This window comes from Ammospiza nelsoni, chromosome 17, assembly GCF_027579445.1.
Source record: "Ammospiza nelsoni isolate bAmmNel1 chromosome 17, bAmmNel1.pri, whole genome shotgun sequence".
In the NCBI taxonomy this organism is placed as follows: domain Eukaryota; kingdom Metazoa; phylum Chordata; class Aves; order Passeriformes; family Passerellidae; genus Ammospiza; species Ammospiza nelsoni.
Genome location: NC_080649.1, coordinates 13,095,527 through 13,112,358, shown reverse-complemented (window position 1 = coordinate 13,112,358; position 16,832 = coordinate 13,095,527). Strand labels below are relative to the sequence as shown.

Below are 16,832 nucleotides of genomic sequence, written 5' to 3'. Positions count from 1 at the left end.
TGGGGGCAGAACATCTGTTGGGAATTATTCAGAACGCTGCTGGTTTATAAAGCAATGAAAACAGACTTGGATTGAGATAATAGTCAAGAGCAGATTGCAAGAGTTTTTTTGATTCATATAATTCCTTATCCCACATACTGTTGAAGAGGAAAAGTAAACAAGAAACTGCTCCCTCAAACACTCAAACCACCCCCAACCCAGCCAAAAATTATTCTGGGCCAAAACAGAGCAGAAGTTTGAACAGGGATCTCTTACTAAGAGCTACAAAAGAGGAAGAATCTCAGCAGTCACTTCTGGGCTGTATACATAGGACATAATTCAGAATTTACTTTCCACTTTTTACAACCTAAGCATTTGTTTTTGGGATGATCTGGGCCCTGTGCAGATATCACAGCTCCCCCGTGTCCCCTGAGCCAGCTGGGTGGGCAAGGCTCAGGCAGAAGTGTGTGCTCAGCTCCTGGGCCTCTCAGGAGAGGTGGGAGAAATTTTGGCAGAACACAGAGATTCCACTTGATGCCTTGTGAAGGCTGCCCTAGAACAGAAGCTGGACAGTTACAGAATAAAGCAAGGATTTATTAAAAAGATCTGCTCAATGGATGCACCTTGGGCAGCACAAGAGCCCAGCCAGGGCTGCACCCAAGATGAACCAAAATGGCCCCAAATGCCCAACCAGTCGTGGCGTCTCTCCCTTTGATCAGTTCTGCTCCATTTGCATATTGGAGTTAATTGTCCCATTCCACCTTTAGCCCATGCAGTCCCACCCTGCTTGTTTTTCTCTCTTCATTCCATGTTGTTTGTGCTCTTGGGCTGAGATTTGGATCATTTGTCCTTGGTGCCCAGCTGGAGCAGGAATTGTTTTGTCTCCCTGCTCTGTGCACAGAGCTCACCATCCCATAATGTGAACCCAGACCCACACACTAAAGCAGCACAGAGTCTGAAACATAGAAAAGCTCCAACCTGAGGCATCATTTCCCCCTTTAGAGGCTTGACAAGGACTTTACCTTGTTGAGTCTCTACTCTAACAGATGATAACAGGTTTGGTTCTTGAGAGGAAATCGTGGTGGATCTGATGTGTGACCAACCTCAGCCTTTGATTTTATTTCCTTATGGGCTTACCCAGGTATTGCCTGTCCTCAAATGAGATTATTTAGTGCAAGGGAGGGGAGGACACTGAGCTGTGATTTACAAACAGCCTCAGGCTTGGGTGGGCATGAAAGACCTGCAGGGGTGGGTGCCACACATCAGCCTAATGTCCCTCCTGAACCTGCATGAAATGGTGCCTTTTGGACAGACTTATGTTGCCATAATACACACAGCATACAAATCCCCACATCTGCCAGCTCCACACTGGGCTGCATAATAATGATTTTCTTTAGCTTTAAAAGATACAGAAACCAAAAAACAAGCAAAAATTTCCTAGGAGGGTGAATTCACACCTCTGCCTGTATCCTACTTGGATGTAAAATGTAATGAAAATGACATTGCTTTCTTGGAATTTCTTGTCTCTGAGATCCAAAGAACAGCACATGAGGAATTCCAGGAATAGGATGGAAATTTTCTGATTTGGTTTTATGGGTCTACTTTGTGCAGGCTTCTCAAGCCTTGTACAACTTTGCAATGCCTCCCTTTTGTAATATAACCAACAATGGTCTTTTTTTTAAACTTGAACATTAAGTAAAGTTTCCTGGGGTTTTGAGTTTTTTTTTGGGTTTTGTTTTGTTTTTTGGTTTTTGTCTTTGCTGTTGCTGTGGTCTGTTTTTATTTTTCCCCCCTAACAGAGGAAGCCTTCTAAGATGTAATAAATAACTTGTAATTGAAGTAATCTTCTTTCCTCTAGTGCTAAACACATACCTGGAACAGGGAATGCAGAATTAGCATGGGCTAATTTAGCATGTAGAAATTGGCACTTCTTTTTAATTAACTATTGATTTGGGGAATTTGTGTGCTGAGTTTAATCAAGTTGGATGAGAGTAGATAACTCCAGTCAGTTTGTTTTAATTTAAGACATATAAAACAGATGCAGGGTATCTGTATATTAGAAGTAAAACTTCCTGCTAGGAGCAACCAATATCTTTCCTGGGGCTTGGAATTCAAACTACAACTCCCCTTCAGTTTGTTGGAGCCTCTAAATTATAAAATTTTATGTGGCAAAAAAGATTTATCTTTAAAGAATAAGCTTTGTATTAGCATCTCTGGATAACAGGATATATTCTGGCAATGATGCACTTTTCCTTTTCACTGAGCAATGGAAGATGACCTGCAGGGCTGGCTGAGGTGTCAGGGTTAGGTGTTGAGTGGGGGAAAGTCCAGCTACCCTTGGGAGTTTCTTTGGTCACAGGGAGGAAAATTCTCTGCCAAAGCTGCAGTTTCCTACAGGATGGTTGGGAGAAAACTCTTGTTGTGCTATCATTTGAAAATCTCACCAATTATTCCAAATTAATGATTCTAAAGTGTTTTAAATAGTCCAATAATGGACCTGTAAGGCTATTTAGAAAGGGTACTGCAAATAAAGTGTAAATCTCACTGCTGTTCTCAGTCTCCCTGTGAGCACTTGGTCTATGTGGTGTTAATGCAATGACTCTTTGCTCTGGTGATACCAATTAATTCATGGTCTAGGAGTTGCACTATTAAAGTTTCTGATATTCAGAATTTTAATCCTATTAGCTGAATCCCTGAAGAGTCATTTCCCTCCTTGTATACATCCTCCATGTATTTCAAGAAAGTTATTGTTCTCCTCTGTGATTATTTAGTCAAGGTATTACACAATGAGCCTTTAATTGTTTCTTCTGGAGAAATGCCTTTAGCCCAATTTGTGGCTTAAGTATCTGTGCTTATTGACCAAAGTGCATCTTCAGTACAAATGGACCCTGTTCCTGCTGGCAAGCTTTAAATCAGCAGAGCAGCTTTCAAGTGTTTAATGTGAACTTTTCCTTAGCCCTCATGCTGGCTCGGCTCCACACCCCTCAATGGTCTCTCCCAATGTTTTCCTGCTTTTTCCACGGCCAAAATCCAATGTGCTGGTGCTGCCCTCTGTGTGTCACAGCACCCACTGCTCCTGTTGTTTGGTGGTGTTTGAGGGTCCCCAGAATGAGGGGAGAGATGAGAATCTTGACTCCATGTTTCAGAAGGCTGATTTATTATTTTATGATATATATTATATTAAAAGAAAATTATAAACTATACTAAAGAATAGAGGAAGGAGACATCAGAAAGCTAGAAAGGAGTGAATAATAAAAACCTGTGACTTTTCACAGCCTGGACACAGCTGGATTGTGATTGGTCATCAAGTAAAAACAATTCACATGGAACCAATCAAAGAGGCACCTGTTGGTAAATCATCTCCAGACCAAATTCCACAGAACAAAGGAGAAATCCACTCTGTCCCCTTCATCCCAGCAGCACAAAGGGGAAATCCATTATGTCCCTTTTATCCCAGTAGCTGCCCCAGGGTAAAGTCAAATAGGTCCAGTGATTTTATCTGAGCTGTGCAAAGCACAACTGCAGCCTTTAATATTTGTAATTCCTTGGTGTCTCCCCAAGCAGAGCTCCTGTAGGTCCCACACAGTGTCCAGAGCTGTCTGGCTCCTTCGCATGGATGGGCAGAGGACATGACAGGACTTGCTTTACCTGGATCCTAGTTGGGAACAAAATATAAATGGAATATGCCTCCTTTACTGTAGCTGTTAGTTCCACAGAGGTATGGCAGGATTATTTTGTCTCCTTTCACTTCCTAACAATGACCAAAGTACTCCTCCCTGTGCTCCTCTATTGTAGAGGGTGCCAGACTGATTTATTTCCAAAAATAAATCTAATATATTGTAATTAATTTGTTGTCAAAAAGACATTCTGGATGTTTAGGACATTAATTAAGTGAAGGTTTGTGATTATGCAGCACCAAAACTCAGTGAGAGACAGGAAAGCAGCACAAGATGTGGAATGTCTTGGTATTCCAGGTTTGTTTTTTTCCCTCTGGCCTTCCCACCTTTCACTTCAGTGTGGATTTAAAAATATTTATTTCACCACAGCTGCATTCTGAACAGATCACATCATTGAAATAAGTGATGCTAAGAATGATCAATGGGCACTTAGGGGGGTTAAGAGTCTTTTACCTGAAATACTGGACTCATTTTGAGGCTGATATGAGCAATCTGCATTGCTCTGCTCTGTTGCCCTCAGGCAGGTTTAAAAACAAAAACCTGCTTTGCATAACAGCAAACAGTCAGGTGTTAGTTGTGCCACCAAAACCTGTGTTTTACCCCTTGGATCAGATACTTCCTGTGGTAGTATCCTGAAATTTCTGCTCTCTCTATTACAAATTGCTTATCCAGCACTTAGACTTGTGAGATAATGTGTGTCTAAAGGAAACGAGATAGAGCCTTGCCTTTGCTGCTTGATAACAGGGGGAGACAAATTGCTTCCCCACGTTTTTTAGACACTGAATGGGTTTCTATAATTGTGTTGTAAAATGCTGTGATGGATCAGGACACATCTTGTGATCCCACATAAAGCTGAGCCCTCATCAGTCATGAGAGGCTCTCACAAAAGGCAGGGACAGCTTCATTCTGCTTCGAGGCTGAAGGAAATGGGATCTCTTCCTTTCAGGAGGGATGCTTGGAGCAAAGAGAACTTGCTGAAATCCTGTTGGGATTGCATTTTGTTTCCTGTGGAGTACCTGTGATAACAAGTTATCTCCTGCTGTGGATCTTGGTGATTTTTTGTGCCTCAGGTGGTAACAGACACCCAGAGTTACATTTTATTTTCTTCCTTTGATGATGATGTGAGCTTTGCTATCTTCTACCAATAAATGCTGTAGCTCAGTTATTCCTACTTCTTTTGCTTCCAGACTGACCTCAACCGTTATTTTATAATTTGAACTTTACCAACTTGGTAAAAGGGTTTATTAGTATGTTTGGGTTTGACCTGACTGCCTCTGTACTCCTGCAGTACAAGAATATTGCTTTTGGCTGGTAGAGCTCTTTATTGTGTGGTGGATTCTGTTGGCCCCAGTTATCTTGTAGAATATTGTGAACTGGGAGAAGTGATCAAGGTTCTGTTGCATGATGTTTTTAAAGCATGAAGGCTGGCACCCTTTTTCAGAAAGATACCCAGAACTGAGTGGTGTGGTGCTTGAGGAAAACGGGTGTGATGCTCAAGCAAAGCAAGACCTACAAAGTGTGAGCAGGAAACAAAGTTTTCTGAAGGAGGGTTTGAGTGAGGCTGTACTGAAGGGTAAGGAGGAGGCACTGAACACAGCAGAGGGTGTGAGATGAAGATGTTGGGTGAGCTGCAGAATATTCAGGTGACAGTCACCTTTGGAGGGGTGGCTGGATGGCACAGCAGCTCCTTTGTCTCTTGCAACCATCTCATTTGTGCCTTTATCTTCTGCTCCTCCTTCAGCCCGTATCACCTGCAGTATTTTGATGATAATGTCATCTGTTAAACTGACTATCTCCCTGAAATCACCGTAACGTTTTTCTTGACTCTCCTGATCAGGATCTCATTGTTAACTGGAGCAGAAGTAGGAAAAGGAACAAAAGCCCTGCTGTGCTGCTTGCTGGGATGTGTCAGGAGCTTCCCTGCAGCCCTGGGCTCCAGCACTGCCCACAGACCTGTCACTGCACCAGGGACACACCTGAGAGCTGCAAAGTGAATTTTTTGTTCCAGAAGGGAGGAAAATAGAGCAAAGGGCAGCTTGACAAGCCTGGGCTCCTTCTTAAATGCATCTCGGTAATACAAATAATTTTGTTTCAAGGTGTGACAGCTGTTGATGCTGAAACTCTGGAGTCTGTTCCTAGCAGGAAATCTAATTCTAATCTAAATGCATGAAATGAAGGTTTTGGAGCTGCTAGTACTGCTAGTACTCAGATACAGATGGTGTGGTAGAAAATATCAGAATCCAGAAATCTTTCAGGAAAGATTTTGTGGAGAGTAATTTTCTTGGTGGTAGTATGAAGAACATGGAGAAAGCAAGAGATTTCTGTATTATGATAGCTAACAGGTGCTTTAAATAATTTTCCAATGCACCTTTCCCCCCTTTTTTCCTTCCAAAAGGGGACAGTCTGAACTAGGTTTAGAAACGTCTGGAAAGGAGACTTTCATGAAGCTGGTCCATGTTCAAAGCTGCTTATTCAAAATTCTGAGGATGAGCAAGTGCAAGGAGAGAGAAAGTTAAACCACCTTGCAGTGTCTTCTTTCTTCATGCCTGGTTTGGACTTGCCTGGTTTGGATTTGCCTGGTTGGGGTGGGGAACAATCAGTTGCAAGTCAATTTGGAAGAAGTGAGACAAACTGTGGGGGTGAAAAGTGCTGCTTCACTAGAAAAGGCACTGCTGTTAAAACAGGCAAGGGAGAGGGAAAGGGGGAAGAAAGAAAAACCCGATTGTCTTCTTGCCTCAGGCTGAGCCATGTGATGAGCCAAGCAGATAATATTGACTACACCCCTTACTGGAGCTTGAGTGGAAGACATTTATTTATTTTATTGCCAAGGATGCTGAAGGAAGAACTCAATAACTTCCTGTACTGGTTATATTGTATTAAAAAAAGGCTACAAGGCAGAGGTAGATATATCCTTGTCCTTTTTCTGCCATCCTTAGCTCAGTCTCTTTTGCCTGCAGCATGGAATCATCTGGGCCTTGAGAGCACTAATGGACCTTGATGGCACAGAGCAAACTCAGCATTCCCCTCCCTCCTGGTCTGGGGCAGCCTCAGGAATTGTCAGCCTGACAGAGAGATTCCAGGAATTTTCCAATCATAAAAGCTGCCTAGTGGCTTCTAATGTTTTGAGAACATTTAGCAAAATATTAAAATTCATATAAATATAAAAATTTAGCCTTTCTAGGAGCAGGTATTGACAGGTAAGAGGGTTTCTGACTGACATCTCTTTGGCTGAGGTGCCTTTTGCTTGTTTCTGTTCTCCAAAAGATCTTCAGGGTGATCTGTGCAGGGATGGGTATCTTGCTGAGGCTGTTATTACATAGATTTATATTGCAAAGGGTGTTCAGTTTGAAAGTTATTTGGGTCTGAGAGGAATGATGGATTTGTCTTTACAAACAATCTGTGGGTCTGCTGGTAGGTAAAACCAGCACTGAGAGATAGAAGGAACAATGGGAAGGATTCCACAGGTTGATGGATGGAAAAAGATATTTGCTTTTACAAATAAACTGTAGGTTTGCTGATAAATGAAATCAGACATTGAAAGATGAAAGAAACAATGGAGAAACACCCTAAATTCCATAAGAATTAAAAATGAAAAGGGAGGGTTATACACAGATAGAAAGTGATGGTGGGGAGAGGAATTATTCTACTCATCTGCTTTGCACTCAGCAGATGTGAATCCAGAGCAGCTCTTTGGATAATTTGATACAGCTTTATAAAAATTACAGCCCTATTTTTTGGCCTGTGCTTTGATAAGAGCCACTGAAGAGATGATGCTGTTACTCTGCTCCCCAAAGAGGGATTCTTTATTGCAGCAGCTTGAGAACTGAACCTTCAAATTCCTCAGAACATCTTGGGTGTTGCTGTACCTTAAGTGGAAGTCTGAAATTTGATCTGCAAACCTTGGGCAAGCCAACAGGTGACATTCACAGCTCCTGCCAGTAACTGCTTGCTTGAAATGAGGTTTGGAACATTTATTTAGAGGGTGAATAGGTGTGAGTGTGCTGGGAATAATGGGAAATTTGAGTTGGATTATACATACAGATATTATGCAATATATCTCACGTGCTGAATGGGGACCACAGAGAAAACAGCCACTGCTTTGATTGAGAATGGATCCCTTTGATCAATTAACTACCCACAGGTGACATTAAAACAAACCAGCTCATCTGGCTGAATCCTTCCTTCCCCTACTCTGGTTCAACATTATGAAGGCTCAAGTGCCAGTTCTCAGCTTCTTTTTCTGCCTCTGTCAAATTTCTGTCCAATTACAAAATACCACCCAAACCCATGAAGAAGAAGAAGGGAAAAGAAGAACAACCAAGCATCATCCTAAAACCTCCATCTTGCCCTATATATATTCTAAAACCTTAAACTCTAAGTCTTCCACCCAGTGATATGACACACTTCTAATCAAACTAAACATCCCAGTGCTATCAATCAATTTTGGAAGCCTTTTCCTTAGCCCCGAGGTCAAATATAGTATTTTCTTGTGGGTCTGTGCCCTTCAGCACAGAAAGTTTTACATTCTCAGCATCCAGGATTCCAACACTCAAGATTATTTGATCCCAGGCTGGAGCAGTGAACCCTTCCACTAACCCTTGGAGTTAGTGAAGCCCTGGCACATTTCTGATAGAGTTTAAGGGAATATTTTGGTGTCTGAAAGGTTCTGAAGGATTCAATAGCAGCACACCCTGCTCTGTTTTTTATTATGGCCATCATAGCAGACGTTAGTGCAGAATAAGTTTACAGGGAAACCTGAAGCTATAAACAATGGAGTCAGTGTCTCTAATGTTTGTTGGTGAACATAAAACAATAATAAAAACAATGAAATATTTATAAACTTTCAGAAGTAATTACAATGATGAGGTGCAGAGTTTAATTTGGAAGCAATAGCAAAATAAATGAAAAATTAATTTTCCAGACTTACTGGTTAATTTTCAGACTTATTAAAAATAACCTGGCCTCCTTGTAGCAGTAAGATGTGTCAAATTACCTGATTAATGTAAACTTATATTTCTGTTCTCCACCCATTAAAGTAATTGTACAAGTGGGGAACTTGCCTGTTGTTCCTTTTTGGGTTTTTTTCAATCAGAGAACACATGAAAAGAGCTGTGAGCTTTTACTGCTGATTATAGTGACTTTCATTTGCAGAACTGGCATTTTATGTTCTCCTGCAACAGGAATGGACTTACAGAGCCTGTGTTTTCACTGCAGAGAGGACATACATCAGAGGGCTTTAAATCAGATTAGTTTTCCATTGGCTTGCAAACTAAGGTGAGGTAAGAGAATGCAACAAGTATTCTATTAAATTAAACATCACAGTGCTGGGATATAAATGCCATTCTGAGGTAATTCTCATAATTTTACCCATTAAGACACAAAAATCAATGAACTTCTCTTTTATGGTGGTTGTGAACTGGTTGAGCTGAATTGCAGATTTATTTGGGGATTCTCTAACTCTGCTTCCACTGAAACTGCTGGTTTTGATGGCAGCACAGTTAGGTGACAATATGAAATCTCTTGGCTTATCTGTCCTTGAACCTCAAAGCTCACTGTGAGTGTTGTTTTCTTGCCAGAGAAATCAAAGGGATCCTTGTTGGGTCTAAGCTCTGAGGGGTGGAATGGGATCCAAATAATGCACATCCTGCAGGGATGCTTACCCCTGAGCTGAAACCACTGGCCTTGATAATTCAGTTGCTTATTTGGCAAGTGGGTACAATAAAATAAAGCTTCTTTACACCTAAGCCTCATGAGATTCAGTCAAGAGGGGTTTTCTTGCTTTCCAGCTCTGCCCAAATCCCCTAAAAATCTAAAATCTACCCCCTGACTCCTTGTATCCAAATCCCAGTGGCTTTGGGTGGCACTTGGAGGAGGCCAGGCTTTCTGCAGGGAGCAGCACAGCTCCCATCCTGTCTCCAGCTGCCTCTTGTTTGTGTTTTGGGGTGCACAAGAGGTGGAAATCTCCCGCAGTTTGGGTCTCAATTCATTTAGTGTGTCTTACTGTCCAAGAAGAGATGCTGGCTGAGAGTGGTACCTGTGGAATTCTGGCTGTTCTGGCTTGCGGTTGCTATAACTGCATTTTTTAGCAGTGATTTCAAGCAGAAACGTCTTGAAAGCAGTCTGTGCAAGGATTCCTGAGGTCTCAGAGCACTTGTTACTCACTTTCATGTATCTCCCTGGGTAATGGCCTCTCAGATTTTAGTGACTGGTGCTCATGGCTTTATTTGGCTCACGATCAGTTCTGTGAGGGGTTCTGTGGGGAAAGGACTTGACTCTGAAACTGCTCATTAGGTATGAAGTGAGTTCTGTCAGAAAAGGGCAAGGGGTGGGCTCTGGCCAAGAGGGAAGTTCTGACACTAATGAGTCAGGGGGTAAAACAGTAAATCAGGCTGATATTAAGCAAGGAATGTATCGTACAGGATGAAAATGAGGCTGGACATGTCTAGAGCATTGACTCTCATCTTGATCCCTTTATCCTCTTCAGAAATTCATGATGATCTGAAAGACTTGAAGTGGGCTCCCTGCATGAAGCCTGGTGGCCCAGCTTGTAGGGGGATACAGTATGGGTAAATAAAGGTGGTATAGAATGTAATCATTTCCCCTAAAAGAGTTGTAGCTGCACCAATTACTAAAGATTAGGAGCAGGCCTGATCTTAACAGGCCACACCTGTAGCCAATAAGAACAGTGGTATAAAAGAGTGGATTGGTGGGCTCTGGAGCTAGATGGCTGCTGCAAGGACCAGGAACAGTTGGTGCTTAGAGGAGCTGCCTATGAGAGACATTGAGGAGGTATGAAACTCTGGTGATATGGAATCCTTGCACTATAATGATAATAGAACTCTCACAGTATGTAAGACAACACCAGCTAAGTATGGCCTTATGCCCTGGAGAGCTTCCTGACATCATAGAACCTTTTGCTGCTGTAGAAACACAAAAGCAATAATTGCCTATTCTTGCCATACAGTATTTTTGTGCTAAATAACAGGAAGCAAAGGCCTGACTAACCATCTCTCACAAGTACCAACAGAATTTATTTCTTGCCTTGCCATTTCTCCTTTTCTCTGCATGAAGATGTTGACGTTTCAGAAATGTTTGACTTTCATTAGAGACAAGAATGCGTTCCCTGTCTCAGTAAATTTTCATTTCTTCAAAACCGGAGGCTATGCTTCAAACACAAGGAAGTGGGTGTTTTATTTTGTGATCTGGAGGAAGCTGGCTGTGCCTGTGATCTGGGGACAGGGCTGTGCAGGAGCCAGCAGCGCCTGGCAGGCTATGTGGCTGGGCTGGGCACTGAGGCAGCCTGAGCAGCTGCCTGCTTCCACTTCAAACACAAATAAAACACTGCTACAACTGGCAAGGTCTTGCCAGGCACTTGAATTCCATGAAATCAAAGCTTCTGGATGGAGATATGCTCCAACAGAAATTGATGCAGTTTACTGTGTAAATAAGCCTGAAGTGCATTGTAGCTAAACAGCATTTCTGTTTCACAATTATTTCTGTATTTCAGTGTTTTAGGTGAAGATGGGAAGTTTAAGAAGGAATAAACAAAGCTCAAATAGAAAACAGGATTAAACGGCCTGTGTGATGGAAAAAGCAGGTATGAATGGTGAATGAGCCCTAGAAATAGGAAAGGTTTTTACAGTTTGTTGAAGATTATCTTAACAGTGGTGTAACTCCTTCAGGAGCTTCAAGCAGGAGGAAAGGGTGGGTCAAGTTTTAACAATATGGGAAAGAGGGTGAAGGATTTGTTGAAGCCAACAGCTCTGCCTTGGGGGTGTGACTTTTGAAGACAATCCCTGTTGTTGGTCTCTACTGCTGTTGATGAGGATATTGAGTGGTGTTTATTGATAGTTTTCTTTCCTCCTCAGCTAGATGAGTGTGGGGACTCATGGCTTTGAGAGAGGGGCATGACCTGTATCAATCTGTGCTCACCTATGCTCTGGCTGACAATCTCTTGTTTCTTGAAGAGGATCAGTCACCATCTGAGCAGGTTCCTTCTGTAGGCTCATCACAAGTGGACACCCCTCCAGATTGAAGGCCAAGCTGTGGAACTTGACCACTGCAGGTGACAAGGCATGTGAGGCTTGATCCAGCACCATTAAAAAAACCTCTCAGCTTGATTTTAACTCTGCTGAGCCCACTCAGTTTGTGTTCATCCAGCTCTGGAAGTATTTACAGCTGCAAGTCAGGCAAATGCCCACCCTTTGCTACGGTCAGTGTTAGCAATGGATGGTTAATGTCTCCAGGTCTGGGTGTGCAGATATGCTGGATCTCAGAACTGCTCCCTCAGCCTCCTGTGGGTCTGGATGGAGACCCTAAAATAACTGATTCCTCCTCTCTTTGTTCATTCTTCAGTAATTGACACAACTACTTGCTCAAACTAACACCTCCTTTGTAATGTCAGTGAAATCTCTGCTGGGACACGGATTAATCCCCTCTAGGACAGCAATCTCAGTGAAATCAGTGCTGGGACTCAAATCAACTCCCTCTAGGATTCTAATATCTGTGAAATCAGTGCTGGGACACAGATTAACTCCCTCTGAGATTCTAATATCAGTGCTGGGACACAGATTAACTGGGGGATTCTGGCCAGACAGACCTTGTTGAGCACAGCAGAAAATGGAGTGTGACTTGCTGAATTCATCCACACCTGGTTGGGCACCACTCCTGAAGTTTTGTCCTGACTGGAGCACCTCTGGACATGTGCAGTGGGTTTCTTAGGGATTTACTTCCCTCTGCAAGCTATAAGGAGCCTCATTTAAATCTACAAGCACTTAAGTGTGAGAAAACAGGACTCACATTGCTTTAAAAAAAAAAAAAAGAAAAAAAAGCCTCTACTTAATCTTGCCTTCTCTGTTGGAAGAATGAGCAGCACATTGCAGTCTATATGTCAAAACACTTGGTTACTTTTTTTTTAAGGGTTCAAATATTACACCAAACCTTTGGTTATGTGTGGTGGCATTTTTAATAAATTGTCTGAGAGAGCAAAAAAACCCCTCCAAAATGTCCTGCTGCGTTGTCCTAATCTCATTTTAATCTCATCCCTACAGCTCTAGGACCAGAATGTTATGTGAAATTTGTGTTACAGTGTGGAACGTGGATTTAGGTAGTACAAAGTTAATTTACAAAGTAAGCATATCCTTATAAAAAAACACCCCTAAACCTGGAATGAAATTATTTTGAAAGAAGCTGTTTGGAGTTAAGGCCACCTTTGCATTTTAATGGGTAATTACTCTTGGCATCACCACCAGTGTATAACCAAAGCCCTCAGCACCCCTGGGGCACAGACGTAAATTTGGATTTAAAGACGGCGGTGCAGCTAATATTGAGGAAAGCCAATTTCCGTGGATCGGGGAGAAGAGAAATCCGAGGGTTTTGTCGCTGGCAGCAGCAGCGTGCATATAATCGATAAAGGAAAGGTTATTGCTGCTCCGGCCGCGCTCAGCGCTCGCAGCCGGCAGGAGAGGGCGGCAGAGAAACAGCTCCGGCTCCCGCACAGCACCCAAATTTCTAACGGGAGCCACAGCACATCGCAGCTCTCGGAAGCCAAAACCCCTTTCAAAACGGCAGCTTCAGCTGCCCCCCCCCCCCCCTTTTTTTTTTTTTTCCTCCTTTAAAAAAAAAAAAAAGTCTGCAACACTTTGAAAATGTCAAATTCCTGCGGCAGCCCAGAAGACGCGGGGAAGCAGCGAGGCAGAGATGGCAGGATAAGAAGGGAGGATGTGGAAGATTCCCAACCTGAGGGAAAGAGGCTGAAGCTGGGGAATGAAGCAGGGACCGGTGGAAAGGACAGGGAAGCAGCGGCAGAAGATGCAATAATGCCTTGCTCAGGCAGAGAAGAGGCTGTGCCCGAAGGAGGAGGTGAAGGCAAAAGTGTAAGTGAGCATCTTCAGTGGCTCAGGAAAGGGGGAAGGGCCGGGAGGTTACCTTTGAAATTATCTGTCATCCTGAAGTTGGTAACTGGGCATCAGGAAGAGCAGGATGAATGGAATCGAGTGTCCCATCTCACTGAGATCATAAGCATGGTCCTCTTTAATTTCTCATCTTGCCTGCAAGCTTTTTAGTGCAGGAGTGTATGTTTTATCTGGCTCTCACATCAGCTGCTTGCAAGATGTGTGTGTCAGAGGAGTGATTTCCTTTTTCATGGGGAGAAGGAATACTAACAGCTAAACTTGCTTTTCAGCTGCCTGTATCCATTTAGAAATTGGGTAAAGATGGGTGCAATGAATTGGACAGTTTGGGTTGTTTATCAGTCTGTGCGTTCACACTTTGAAGTGCATTCATGTTGAGTAGCGCTGTTTTACAGCTGGGGATGGGGGTAGAGCCTCCAGAAGAGGAGAATTGGTGGTTAGAGATCTCATCTGGTGAGATCTTGCCAAAGAAGAGCTGCTGAGCAGTTGCCTGTATAAACATCAGCACTGGCAGATGTTTACACGAGGGTAACTTTGCTGCCTGGTTATTCAGCTCCGCAGCTCCTGAGGCACAGCAGAGCTCAGGGGAGAACATCTGGATCCCCAGCCAGCTGAAGCTTTGCCCCTCCTGGTGCAATTCAGGCCAGGTACTTTTCCTCCACACATCCTGGCTGCTTCCCTTGGTCAGAAATAAAGGGGGAGGGTGGTGGGCACAGTGCCTGGGGTGGAGGATGTTTCTGTGTGAGTTGTCATAGGGGGAGAGTGTAGCTGGAGAGCTCACTTAAGAGCTGCTGGAGGTTTCAGTGCACTGGTTTCATCCAGAAGTTTTCTGAAATGTGGGTTGTTTTCTTTCCTGGGGTTGATATCCTGAATTTAGACATGCCTTTTCAAATGAGGAGCTAAGTAGATGCCCAGTGTTTCAGTAGGATTTACATTTTTTAAGTCATTTGAAATCTAGTTTATTTGTCTTCTTGGCGGAAGGTCATCTCTAAATGCAACAGTTTTCCTGAGCTACAGAAGTATTTAAAATGTGTGTAGAGTGTTGGTTTGTTTATCCAAGCAGAAATCTTTTATCAAGCCATGTAACTGCAGAGAGTTGCACTTTGCTCTGTATTTTGGGATTCCAGTGCTTTATGAAGTTAGGTTAGGTTCTTTCTAACTCTCGGGCACTGAAGTGCCGCTCTTGTTCTCACAACACTCTGGCAGAGACTTATTTTCCCCAAAATTAAGTGCAAAACACAGGCATGTTAATTGCTCAAATCACAACCCTCACTTTTGGTTGTTTTTCTTCTTTTTTACCTGGGAGTAAAGGTTTTAAATCCATTCTGCTTTGTGATAAATATCTAGAAGTGAACACCCCACTATGGGTTGGGGTAAAAGTCTTCTTGATGGTATATCTTACTATAACACCTAATGAGGAAGTTACTGAAAAATAAGCCTTAATTGAATAAATTTACTTTATCTTTTAATGCAGAATATATGAGAATGATGCATACCTGAATCACTGGGCTCTGCCCCATCTGTGGGGCCTGGTTTAGCCCCTTATTTATGTTCTGCTACTGCAGCAAAGTTCTGTGCTGGTTAATACCTGTCCTTATTTTTTTTTTTTTGTCCTTTCAAGGACCTGGTATAGCTTCTCAGACTCTACATTCTGGCTTTTCATCAGGGGATTGTTAAAAATATTAACAAAGCAAATCAGTTAATGAATCATTATTTCACTGCTTCTCTTTCCCAAAATAAATTCTTCAATAGCTTTTATAGTAAAATAATTGTTCTTATAGTAATTCTTAAATTAAACTGAATTTGTTTCAGAACTCATCAAAGCTCAATGAAGCTCTTCTTTCCCCTTACTGAGTGGATTCTGGTGTGGGATGTTGCACTACATTTTATATGAAGTTCCAGTAATATTTTTCCCCTTCCCTTTTAAATCTGTCTGATTTGGAGGCATTATTAGAAATTAATTAAGTGACATTTGAAATTCTGTTAACATTAAATTTTTTCTCAAAGCAGTAAAAGCTTGTTCAACAATGGCTGTAAGTGTCTGTCACCTTGCAGAGAGCAAGCTGCTGGGAAAGATGGACTGTGTGCCCTTAGGAAACACTGGAATTACTTCATTTCTGTGCTTGGAAGAATCTTTATTTTATAGGCATAGTGGTATGGGTAATCAATGCATGCATTGGAGGAACATTTCCTAATAGTCCATTATGTCTTCCACTTTAAAGAAGGACATTTAAAAGAAATTACAGGCTTTGACTCAATTTTGGACTCGTAATAAAAAATCAGCTCAGTGTATGTGCTATTTCTCTGTTTATTCCATTGCTATTTGCCTCATCCAACATCATTCTTGGGTTGAGAAGGAAGAAATCTACCTTGGTCAGCTGCTCCAGCTCATTATCCCACTTATTATGGAATCTTGGATTCTGGAGAATGCAGACACAATGTATATTTTATGCTCCTGGAGCGATGTGGGCATTTCCTTGGCATGCTGAGTTTGCAGCAGGAGCAGCTGCTGGGCACAGGTTGGTTGTGCAGAAGGATCTTTGTTCCCCTGCACAGAGCTCCCTCCCTGTGGGATCTCAGCACCTCAGGATGGAGGTGCAGAGTGGCCGAGACCACCCTTGGGGGGCTCGGAGGTCCTGGAATGTTGCCAGAAGTGTCTGGTGGCTGGACTTTGATCCTACACAGGAGATGAGACCTGTATGAGGACTGGGAGGGTTTCACTGGGTGAATGGTGAAGGGATAAGTTAATTAGAGTGTAAAACACAGGGTTTAGGATTTCTGTACAGGGGGGTCTAAAGAAGTAAGATGGAGGAATTGGGGCGTGTCCTGTTCTTCTTCTTCTTGGCCTCCATCTTCTGTGGTGATGGTGGCACTTTGGGATTGGTTATTACTAGAAGTGCACCGGTTAATAAGGGTAGAAGGTATTGGGGAAAAATTATAAATATTGTACACGTAACTTCGGGTATAAATATAAGTGACCGCCCCGGGGGCTTGCAGTGTGCTCATGGCTGGCTTGCTGTGCAGACCTCTGTCGGACTGAAAGAAAATCTTTTAGATAAACAATTAATAAACACCGAGACCGAGAAAAGATCAGAAGTCTCTTCTCGTCCTTTGAAGCGTCGGCCCTTCAAGGCCATCCCTGGGCCTTTCCAGGCCACCTAAACAGACAGAAAACTTACACCTCCCCTGCCTTGGCAGAGGGGCTGCATTTGGCAGCAGGAGCTGCAGTGACTCCTTCCCTTAGGGCTGGGGACTGGTTAGTGCA

The 16,832-nt window shown here is 42.8% G+C and overlaps 1 protein-coding gene and 1 long non-coding RNA gene across 2 annotated transcripts in view; both read left to right on the top strand.

The window, feature by feature from the left end:
• Positions 1–10,393: 10,393 nt before the first annotated feature.
• On the top strand, positions 10,394–13,240 carry LOC132081233 (uncharacterized). The gene is made up of 3 exons (XR_009419656.1): positions 10,394–10,445; positions 11,164–11,253; positions 11,525–13,240. It is a non-coding gene; the product is annotated as an uncharacterized LOC132081233 (long non-coding RNA).
• A 4-nt stretch (positions 13,241–13,244) lies between these two features.
• Positions 13,245–16,832, top strand: part of RBFOX1 (RNA binding fox-1 homolog 1) — a 1,162,992-nt gene continuing 1,159,404 nt past the window's right edge. The window contains exon 1 of the mRNA XM_059484829.1: positions 13,245–13,531. Coding sequence (XP_059340812.1) covers positions 13,304–13,531 — 228 coding nt within the window. The 5' untranslated portion in view covers positions 13,245–13,303. The remainder of the gene's footprint in view (positions 13,532–16,832) is intronic.